At 18.1% G+C, this 12271-nt stretch overlaps 3 protein-coding genes across 3 annotated transcripts; 2 read left to right on the top strand and 1 right to left on the bottom strand.

Moving 5' to 3' along the window:
- Window positions 1-2554: 2554 nt before the first annotated feature.
- Window positions 2555-5197, top strand: NOT2 (CCR4-NOT transcription complex subunit 2, putative; the record flags this gene model as incomplete). Its single annotated transcript, XM_028676700.1, has 1 exon — window positions 2555-5197. The coding sequence occupies one exon, from the start codon at window positions 2555-2557 to the stop codon at window positions 5195-5197; it is 2643 nt and encodes an 880-aa protein (XP_028533163.1).
- Window positions 5198-6074: 877 nt separating this feature from the next.
- Window positions 6075-7928, bottom strand: PRELSG_0925700 (conserved Plasmodium protein, unknown function; the record flags this gene model as incomplete). Its single annotated transcript, XM_028676699.1, has 1 exon — window positions 6075-7928. The coding sequence occupies one exon, from the start codon at window positions 7926-7928 to the stop codon at window positions 6075-6077; it is 1854 nt and encodes a 617-aa protein (XP_028533162.1).
- Window positions 7929-8847: 919 nt separating this feature from the next.
- GGPPS (geranylgeranyl pyrophosphate synthase, putative) lies at window positions 8848-11113 on the top strand (the record flags this gene model as incomplete). The annotated part of the gene is made up of 11 exons (XM_028676698.1): window positions 8848-8901; window positions 8985-9102; window positions 9283-9381; window positions 9472-9559; window positions 9653-9724; window positions 9814-10085; window positions 10280-10365; window positions 10465-10563; window positions 10647-10807; window positions 10960-10985; window positions 11061-11113. 11 exons carry the CDS (start codon window positions 8848-8850, stop codon window positions 11111-11113), a joined length of 1128 nt encoding a protein of 375 aa, XP_028533161.1.
- Between the last annotated feature and the right edge of the window lie 1158 nt (window positions 11114-12271).

Raw genomic sequence — 12271 nt, 5'->3', positions numbered from 1 at the left:
TTTATTGTATTTGTGTTTCTTAACAAAAATTTTATATAGACTTTTTTTTTTTTAGTATATAAAGAAATTTTTTTTCTGTATATTGTGTTAAATTTTTTTTAAAACATAAATGTGTTAGTGAATATACATGCCGTTTTCTTTTTTTATTTTCCTTTTTTCAAATATATAGTTTCCATTTTTTTTTTATTTTTTTAATTTATTTTATAGTTACATATTAATAATAACAAAATTCTCACATAAGAAAATTAAGTTAAATGCAATTTTATTTAATTTTTTGTATTATTATGATAAAAGAAAGAATAAATTTATGAATAAAAATGAAAATGAAAAATATATATATATAATTTTTTTAAATTCAAGAAATACCCTATGAAAAATAAATGTTATAATAAATAAAAATTTTTAATTTCAGATAAAAAAAATTTCAAGGTTAAAATTTTTAAAACATAATAATTTGTATTTTATATGAAAGAAACATATTTAAAATATTTTAAACCAGTGAATAGATTTTCGTAATTAACATAATTAATAACTTAACCAATGAATTTTGTTTCCATTTTTACAAGACATTGAAATACATCAGTAAAATAATACGATATTATTAAAACATTTAATAACATAATTAAATTTAATTATATTGTTATATATTATTAAAAAAAAAAATAAAAAAAAAATAATAAAAGTAAAATTAAAATTTTCAAATTGAACTATATACATTCATCTGGGCTAATACGAAAATTAATTTTTGAAAAAGTAAATTTAAAAAAAAAAAAGTTAAATTTGATAAGAAAATAAAATATTAAATACATATATAAATTTAAGGTGTGTAAAAATGTAATTTTACTTTAAAAAAAAATTATTGAATAAATTTTTTATAAATTCTAAATATATACATTTAAAATAATTTAAAGTGAGCAGTATATACTAAGTACATATAAATATACATAAATGAGAAAAATAATCTTTAAAAAAAAAATAGAATATCAAGCAATTATAATTTTGTTTTCTTGAATATTTATTAAATAAAATTGTTTGGGATTTTTATCTTATAGTATTTTCATTTTTAATCATCTTTTACATCTTAGAATTTTATGTAAAAAAAGAAAAAATTTTTAAAATTAGATTCCTTAAATTTTGAGCCTAATAATTTTTATTTAAATATGTAATTAATGAGCATGTAAACTTCCATATATATATATAAGTAAAATCAATGTATAGAATTCCTATTAAAAAAAAATATATTAAGAATCTTTTATTTTTTTCTAACATATTTTAATAAAAAAAAGTACTGCTGATATTCGAAATATAATTATTTTTTGATATATATATATATATATATATATATATATATACTTTAAAAGCTGAAAGCCCACGAAGTCTTTATCATGCTAGTATATAGATACTAATAAAATTTAATTGTATAAATTTTTTAAAAATTACTACTATTATAAATATAAAAGACTATTTTATTGCTTATATCTTTATAATAAAAGGATAAATCTAATCAATAAAATTAAGTTGAATAATTGATAGTACATGATCACAAAAATATAGAAAAAGTGTGTGCATTCATATGATTTTATTATCGCTTTTAGTTAATATTCCTAATTGCATAATTTATATTTATGAGCTTTTTTTTTTTCTGTCAATGCTAAAGGAAAAATTATATAGTGGTATCCTTTATCATTTTACACAAACTATTATTTCTATATACAAAGATATTAATACAAATTACATGTAAATTTAAAAATTTTCTCTTTTATGCTCAAAATATTTTGTGTATCTTCAATTGTAAATATATATATACATATGTATACATAACTTTTTATAATAATTTTACTTCATTTTTAAAATAGTTTCAAATTTTTAAAAAGTGCTTTTAATTTATTTTTATATTATTTTTTATTCCCTTTATTTATTATATTTTGTAATTGTTTTGTAAAACAGTGTAATTAAATTTAATAGAGAAAGGTTATAATACAATACTATTAATTTATAACATTTATTTTTTTAAACCATAGAAACATTTACATATATGTGTGGAGCTAGAAGATTTTTTACAGCATCTTTTATTTTATTTTATTTTTTTTTAACATAGAAATTTTTATATTGTGTTTACATTTTTTTATTTTTTTTTAATTTGTTATTTCTAATATAAAAATATTTCAAAGAAGAAAAAAAATTGTAAGAATTTGTAGCTCCATTTTTATGTGCAATTATGTAATACATATAAAATAAGCAAACAAATTAAATGAAATAAGAACGTAACTGAAAATAGAAAATAAAGTACAAAAAAAAAAAAAAATAAAAATAAAATAAAATAATAATAAAATAAATGATAAAAGATAAAAAAGGGAACTTAAGATTAAACAATTCAAACTATTTGAATAAGTTAAAAAAATTAATTTGAATAAATAAGTAAAAAAAGGAAATATATTATTAATAACAAAAGTTTAACATATTGAACTTTGAACACACCAAATAAAACTTTTTTTTTTATTTCATATTTTTGAAGAGGATTTTATATAAGTTATATGTATAAAAAATAAGAATTATGGGTAGGGGGAATAAAGAAAAAAAGAGAGAAAAAAGTAAAAATTCCTTAAAATTGACAAACAGAAAAAAAAAAAAAAACTTAGTGGGAAACAGCAAAAGTGAAGATAACGATATTGATAATATAAACAGTGAAACTAATGAACAATTCTCAGATATATTAAATGAAAATAATAGTAAAAGAAATAATATTGAAAATGATGAATTAAATTATGAAAATAAAGTAGAAAACTGTTTAAATAATAATTCCATTTTCGACATGAATTATGATAAAGTGGAATGTTTAGAATCCCTTAATGAAAATTTAGGAAAGAATAATGCTATAGCATCAGACTTGCAAGATAATATATCGAATGAATTACAGGATAAGAAATCATATAAAGAAAAGAAGAAAAGTGAAAAAAATAAAATTAAAAAAGAAGAAATAAACACAAAAGAAGATAAAATTAGAGAATTCAAAGTTAAAGATAGTAGTAATTCGGAAAGTAGTAATGAAGGTGACAAAGATAACAATATAAGTTGTAAAAGTAAGAAGTGCCTAACAGAAGATAAAGATAAAGAAGATAATATGGAAAATAAGGACAAAGAAAATAATAATAAGGAAAATAAAAATAGAGATAATATTATTATAAAAGGTTGTGATAGTAACAGCATTTCGTATTCTGATAATAATGAATGTAACAATAATACAAGTAAAGGAATTTTAAATTATGATAATTCAAGTAATATAAATAACAAGGAAAACTTAGAAACTGGAAAAATTATAGATAATGATGATAGTAAAAATGGTAAAATAGAATCGAAGAAAAATATAAAATTTGATAATAATAAAAGTAATAATAATAATAAAGCTAAAAATGATACAAAAGATGAAGAAGTCATTCTTAATAATGAAACTAATACAGATAACTCAAAAAACAAGAAGAATAAAAAATATATAAAAACAAATGATACTATTACTAAAGCTAAGTTAAATTTAATAAACACAAATAATAATGATTTAAATTATACAAATGAAAAAAAATGTTCAGAAAATAATAAATGTACAATAGTAAAAACCTTAAATCATGATAAGATGAATAATGATAATAATAATATTAATAATGATAACAATAACCATAATAATAGTAATAGTAATAATAACAATAATAGTAGCAACAACAATAATAATAATGGTAATGATAATAGAAATAATAATAATAATAATAATAATAATAATAATAATAATAATAATAATAATAATAATAATAATAATAATAATAATAATAATAATAGCAATAGTAATAATAATAATAGTAATGATAATAGCAATAATAATAATAATAGCAATGGTAATAATAATAATAGTAACAATAATGATGATGATGATAATAACAAAACAAATAATAAATTAGAGGTCATTGTAGAAAGTAAGAAAAATAAAGATAAAGAAAATAACTTAATAAATAGTGTAAAACATATTAAAGAAGCAAACAATATACTACAAGAAAATATTACAAAAAATTCTGATATTTTGAAAATAGATGAAAAGATAAATGACGTAAATAATAAAATTTTTAAAAAAAGAGAAGCAAATAAAAAAAAGAATATAGATAAAGAATTGAATAAAGAAGGTATGCATAAGAAGAAAGCGAAAGAAAAAGAAACTAATAAAGAAGAATTTTGTAATAAAAAAAATACAAAAGAAGAAATAAATAAAAGAAAAAATGAAAAGGAAGAGATAATTAAAAAGAAAATGGACGAAAAAGAAATAAATAATGAAAGAATTAACAATGAAGAAACGGTTCATAAAGAGGTAGAAAATGGAGAATTACCTATACTTAAAGAACAGATAAATAAAGAGATAATTAATAAGAAAGAGGTAAATAGTAAAAAGGAAGAATGTGATAAAGAAGAAGTAAATGAAAAGGATAAAATAAATAATAATAAAGAAGTAGATGATAGAAAAAATGAAGAAAATTTAACACTAGAAGAAATATTATATGAAACAACAGAAAGATCAAAAAGATATAACAGAAATAATTATGGATTATTAGGAATATTAAAGGTTATTAAAATGACTGATCCTCATTTAAATATATTAGCTTTAGGAACGGATTTAACAACTTTAGGATTAAATTTGAATTCTCCTGATTTTCTTTTTTCATCTTTCTCATCTCCTTTATCTGATGACCCCACTAATAAAGATGATTATTTCACAAAACCAAGTTCATATTTAAATACTCAATTTCAAATTCGCCTATCGTTATTATTAAAATTGCAAACAGAAACATTATTTTACATTTTTTATAATTTGCCAAGAGATGTCCTACAGGCTTACGCAGCCTCAGAACTTTATATAAGAAAATGGTTATATCATATTATTTATAAAAAATGGTTCACTCCAAATAATTCTTCTAATTATACAAATTTAGAAAAATGCTCTTCATGGGTATATTTTGACCCAATTACATGGACGAAGAAAACATATGATGATTTTTTGAATATAGAAGATATAATGAATGTAGAAGATGTTACTAAATGCATTGAACATATAATTAAATTACAATCTTACTATAACATTAATCAATCAAATAATAGCAAAAATGTTGAATCAAATGCAAACAATAATAAAATAAGTAATAATATTTCTAGCACTTTATAGTGAAATAAAAAATTAACATTTAAGTAATATTCTAATAATAATTATTAAAAGACCATATATATATATATATATTACATAAATGCACACAAAAAAAAAAAAAAGAGAAATTAAATAAGGGTAAATAGAACAAATACAAATCAAATATATTTACACTATTTGTTTTATAAAAATCCTTTTGTACACATAATTGTTACTTGATTTTTCACCTTTTTTATACTTGATTATTTTTTGTATTTTATTATATTGCATTACTTTTATACTCTGATTTCATAACATGTTAAAGTATATATATATTCTTCATATTATATATTAAAAAGTTTTATTTACATAGAATAACAATATTTTTATCTTAAAATTTGCACATTAAAAAAAAAAATTCATAGATATTGAATACATAATTATTATATTCACATAAAAGTAAAATATAATTTTATCATTTTTTTTTTTCTAAATTTTTTTATTATTCTTTTTAGTAGAGGCAAAAAAAAAAATAATAAAAATATATGATTTTATTTCTTTTCACAAACTTTTTAAACGAAGAAACATATTTTAAATATTTTTTGTATATATACTTTTCTTTAAAATATTGAATCTTTTTCTTGAAAAATTTTCAATTAAAAAAAATTATTATATATATATATATAAAAGCCAATAGGGGAAATTGCTTTATGAAAAACATAAAAAAAATTATAGACAATGAAGAAAAAATATTTAAAAAAAAAAAGTATTATATATATATATATATATAACTAAAATAAATAACATATTTTTTTTATAAAGAAACATGTTTATAAAAAGTAAACAAAACAAATGTAATAAAATAAATACATAAACAAATACATTGAATTTATATATATATATAAATTCAATGTATTTGTTACCATTCATAATTTATATTGTTGTTAGATTGACAATATACACTACTATTGCTCAATCTTTTTTTTTGAAATATATGTTTTAAATAAGCGTATGAATAAATAGACACATGTTGATCAGACCATATAATTTTAACATTATAAATACCTAACTTTATTATTTCTTTTACGTATAAATTATAATCTAATAAAACCTTTTTGCCATTCTTTTTTTTTAATTTACATATATCACATTTACATTTTAATCGTATTGTTTTTATATGGCAAATTAACACATCTTCTGAAAAAACATACTTATTCTCCATAGTATCAAAACTTAATTGAATGTAATTTTTATTATAAATTTGCAGAGAAGGCAAATTTAAGGTATGATTATATTTTAAAATAGAAATTTCTCTTATAATATTTTGAAAAATATATTCTAGTTCATCAATTAAAAAATGATTTTCATAGGCTAAAATAAATGGGAACTTTTTTTGATTATCATCATTATTATAATAAACATTTTTTGATAATAAGGAATGAAAAGGGATTTCATATACATTATTAACTTTCTTTTTTAGAGACTCAATATTACTATTATTAAAAATATAATGTTTCTTATCACAATTATCACATACAAAATAATTCATATTTATAATTAGACTTATAATAGGAATATTAAAGTAATTACACATGTTTATTCCTTTTTCTACATCATTAACCGATAAATCATTTGGAGTACTTATCATAATTATGCCATCAATATTTTCTGATTCTAATAAATTTAAATGTATATCATTTGTTCCTGGTGGCATATCAATGATTAAATAATCTAAGATTCCCCAGTTTACATTATTTAAAAATTCTTTTATTAATTCATTTAATATAGGCCCTCTAAAAGAAGCAAATCCTAAATTGTGTTTATTTTTTATATAAGCATATGACATTAATTTAACATCATTATACACTAGCGGTTCAATCATAGATGAATTGTCTTCATCATCATTTTTTCCATCAGAACTTTCTTTGTTTTCTTTATCATACGAATCACAATCATTACTATATATATTATTATTTATAGTATTATCAAGATGACATATATAATCATTTATACTATTCTTTATTTTGCTTTCATTATGTATGTATTTATTTGTTTCATTATTATTTCTCTTTTCCTTCATATGTTTTCTTAATTCTCCTTGTTCTAAACTTTTCTCATTATTTAAATTTGTACCAAATAAATGCATATCTTCTAAGCTCTCTTTTTTAATAATATCAGAACCAGTTTTCTCGTTTCTTTTCTCTTTCTCATAAAAAATTTTATTTTTTGTTTTTTTTTTTCTAATTCTTTTAAATTTAGCGTACGTATGATCGAATGGTAATAAAGTAGGTAAACTTGGACCATTAATATCAGCATCTAAAAGTCCAACTGATGCTCCCTTTTTTTTTAAGTAGAAAGAAAAATTAACTGAAAAAAAAGATTTTCCTACTCCTCCTTTGCAACTGTATATTAATATAATATTCTCAATTTTATTATTATTTTTTTTTTTGTCATAAAAATTTATAAATGTTGTATTAATGTTTATTTTCTCTATCCATTCATATGAACTCAGTTGTTTTTTGCATTCTGAGATCAAATCTTCTTTGACTGGACAAGCAGGGGTTGTTAAATTTAAATCGAACTCTACTATATATTTGCTTTTCTCATTTTCATGAATTTTTAAATTACGAATAAAATTTAACTCTACTATATTTTTTTTTAAGTCTGGGTCAACTACATATTTTAAACAATCTAAAATTAGTTCTTTTTTTTTTCTTATTTTTTCTATATTTTTTCCATATATAAATTCTTCATCAATTATATCACTGTCCATATTTTAAAAAATAAGGAATTTTCAAAATAAAATACATTAATTTTTTTTTTCCCTCCTTTGGCCTATTAAGTTATATATGTATCTTGCATATTTTTATTTCTTATATATATATATATATATATATATATATATATATATATATATATATATATATATGTATATGTATATATATGCTTTAATAATTTGTACACCTATATTTTTACATTATATAAAATTATGTTTTTATTTTTTTATATCTATATACTCATTGCTAATGTATATATATTCATACATATATATAAATATATATTATTCTTCTACAAATACTCTTTATTGTAAACTTTTTTATTTCTTCACATTTTTTCTTATATATTAATATAAATTAAATATCTAAATTTGCTAAATATACCTATCTTCACTCATATTTTTCCTCTTTTTTTTAATTTAAATGATTCTGTGATATTATATATATTTTTTATATATAGATCAACATTTTTTACATTACAAAAAATAAAAATTTACGTAATATCAACTTTTTTTTTTTATTCTTTACAAAAACTCCGTTTTTTTTTTTTTTTTTTCAACGAAATTTTGAAAATAATGCTTAATACTCTTTTCAAAAATATATACAATAATTTTTAGTATATAAATTACGCTATTTCTGTTCTAAAATATAAAAATTCTGCAGAGCATGCACATATTACCTAAAATAAATATTTATAAAAGTATTTTTATTTTATTTCAAAGTGTTTAAAAATATACACAAATAATTTTTTTTTTTTTTGGAGTTTAATAAAAAAAAACATATATATTTTCTTTATCTGTGTATAATAAATAATGAACATAATGCTATTTAAAATATTTTTTTCTCTTTTATAAACATACAAAATATATTAATAAAAATACTCTAAATTTACTAATTTAAAGAAAAAAAAAAAAAATGGAGGATTCAAAAAATGAGGATTCGGACAGTGGGTTAGCTTTTTTTAGAAGTGTAAGTAATAACGTAATATACTAGAAATATGAATACGGTTATACAATATTAATTTTATTATTATTTTTTTTTTTTTTATATAGATGTATAACAAATATAGAGATGCCGTTTTGAGCTATATTAATGATTATACATTAGAGGATGATGTAAAATATATTATTTCAAAATATTATAAGGTTCTATTTGATTATAATTGCTTGGGTATAATAAAGAATTAAAATATTAGAAATATTATATTTGTTTAAAAAAAAAAAAAATGTGATAGATAAAATATATTTAAACATAAAATATCATAAATGCGTAATGATTTAAAAGACAATATAAAATGAAGTAATAGGAAAATTATTAGAAAATTTTTTTTTTTTTTTTTTGTTTTAACAGGTGGAAAAAATAATAGAGGTATCTTAGTAATATTAATTTATGAATATGTAAAAAATAGAGATATTAACAGTTCTGAATGGGAGAAAGCAGCTTGTTTAGGTTGTTATTTTAAAAAGGATATAATAAAATATTATGGATCAAATCAGAAACACTATATTAATAAAAAAATATATATTATTTCTTTTTTAGCGTGGTGCATAGAAATTCTGCAAGCATCGTTTTTAGTAGCTGATGATATAATGGATAAAGGAGAAACTAGAAGAAATAAATTTTGCTGGTATATATAAATTTGAATTAATATAATATAACAAATAAAAATATATATATTTTTAATTTTGTTATGTTATTTATTTTTTTTTTATTTCTGAAGGTATTTACTAAAAGATGTAGAAACAAAAAATGCTGTAAATGATGTGCTATTTTTATACAATGCTATTTACAAGTTATTTAGAAAAAAATAAAAAAAAATATAGTAAAATAAATTATTCCTTTTCTAATTTTTTTTTTTATTTACTTTTATTTTTATGTTAGATTAATCGAAATATATATACGAAATGAAAGTTGCTATGTAGATATTATTAATTCTTTTAGAGATGCCACTTTAAAGACAATAATTGGTCAGCATTTAGATACTAATATATTTTCTGAAAAGTATTCTGACAAAAATAAAGACATTGATATTAATGATATTGACATACCAGAGCACTCAAAAATTAATGTTAATATGATTAATTTTAAAGTTTATCAAAATATAGTTATTCATAAAACCGCATATTATTCCTTTTTCTTACCTATTGTTTGTGGTTAACTCTTAGTCTATATCAATTATATACAAACATATATATATGTACTTATATTTATTTTTTTCTGCCATTACCTTGCTATATCGTTTTTTTTAAAATTTTCAAAATGAGTTATCATTTTTATTACATTTACTTTTTTTCCATATTATAACAATTTTTACTTTTTATATTTTTGCCAAATATATTTTTCTTAGGTATGCAATTAGCAGGAATATCAATTGATAATTTAATATACAAAAAGATTGAAGATATTTCTATTTTAATGGGAGAATATTTTCAAGTATATACTTTTTTAAATGCTCTTCATTTTTTTTTTTTATATCTTTTTAAATTCCTTATTTTTTAATTAAATAAATTTTTCCTTTTTTTTACAACTTAGGTTCATGATGACTATCTAGATGCTTTCGGTGATACCAGTAAAACAGGAAAAGTTGGATCAGATATACAAAATAATAAATTAACATGGCCTTTAATAAAAGTATTTAAATAATAAAAGATATATTAGATAATTGTTGTTTTATATATATGTACATTTTTTAAATGTAATATTGTGCCTTGTAGGTATTTGAATTATGCACAGAAGCAGATAAAGTTAAAATAATTAAGAATTACGGGAAAAATAATGTAGCATGTGTAAAAATTATTGAGAACATATACGAAAAATATAATATTAAGCACTGTTATAAGGAATATGAAAAGAATCAAAAAGAAAAAATATTAATGTAAAATATACAAAAGAAATTTTATATATTATTATTTTTCTAACATTTTTCTAATATATATATATATATATGTATTTATTTATATATTTATTTATCTACCCATTTATTCTTTATTTTATTTACAAATATGTATATATTTTTTTTTTTTATAGAGCTATAAATGACATACACCATGAAGGTAATTCATATTTAACTTTTAAATAAAATTGAAATTAATTTTATTTATTTGCATTTTTTTCATGATTATTTATAGGTATAGAATATGTCTTAAAATATTTGATGGAAATTTTATTTACTGGTGCATAATATTGACAATTTATTTTTTTTTTTTTAACATTTTCTATAAATAAAAAAATAACTGAATTTTAATGTACATACATTAAAATTTTTAAATATAAAAAGTATATGAGTAAAATATTTTTATTTTTGCTCTATTAACTAAAAATATCTTAATTTTTTTACTGAAGTTTTTTTTTTATTTTCTATTAATACGATTAAATTATTCCTAATGTGTATGTATATATTTCATAGCGTATTTATTTATTTATTGAAATATAACTTGAATTTTTTGTATGCTACAAGATATAAAATAAAATTTTTAGTTTTTTTTTTTTTTTTTTTTTTTTCAAATATATCTTAACCATATAAATAGACATTTAAAAATAGATCATATATCAATTCTTTATTAAAAAACTTATTAAATACTATTATATTTATCTTAGATTATGAATAGTGGTATTTGTAAAAATAAATTATCTTTCAAACGCATAATTTGTAGACCATTTTTTTTTCTTTCATTTTTTTGAATGTAATTTTATATATATATCCATCCTAATGTTAAGCTATTATGCATATCACTACATTATTGTGTTTTATTAATGTTTATATTATTCATCAAAGAAATGTATATGCTCTTAAATTTTTTTTTTTTTTGCAACTACTTATTTATTTGATAAAATAGTAGGAAATAGTTTATAGATTATAAGATTAATAACTATAAACTTTTTTTTTTTATATTCTCTATTTTCCATCTTTTCAAATTTTTTATATTTATAGATTGTATATATTTTATATATATATTATATTGTATATTTTGTAAGAATGATAATTTCTGATTTTAATCTTCATCCTTTTTAGGGACATAATTTTAAAATATACGAAAGTTAATAAAGTTCATTTATTTTTATACCTTTATTATCATTAATCCATTTTTATACATTACATTAATAACAATGCAAGGAACAATCATTTATTATATCTTTTTTTGTTTCATTTTGAAGTAATATACTTCATATTATAATATTTGATTTATTTATTTACATATTCAAATAATATAATAAAATAATAATTATATGTTTACTGTTTTTTTCTTTTTCTCTAATTTATCAAAATTATATATATAACTAACTTCTTTTTATAAATTCATGAATTCTACATATTCAATTTTTTTTTTCTGTTTCTGTT

Source organism: Plasmodium relictum (genome assembly GCF_900005765.1).
Source record: "Plasmodium relictum strain SGS1 genome assembly, chromosome: 9".
NCBI lineage: Eukaryota > Apicomplexa > Aconoidasida > Haemosporida > Plasmodiidae > Plasmodium > Plasmodium relictum.
Note: the sequence above shows the minus strand (reverse complement) of the source record. Positions and strands in the feature narration are given on the sequence as shown.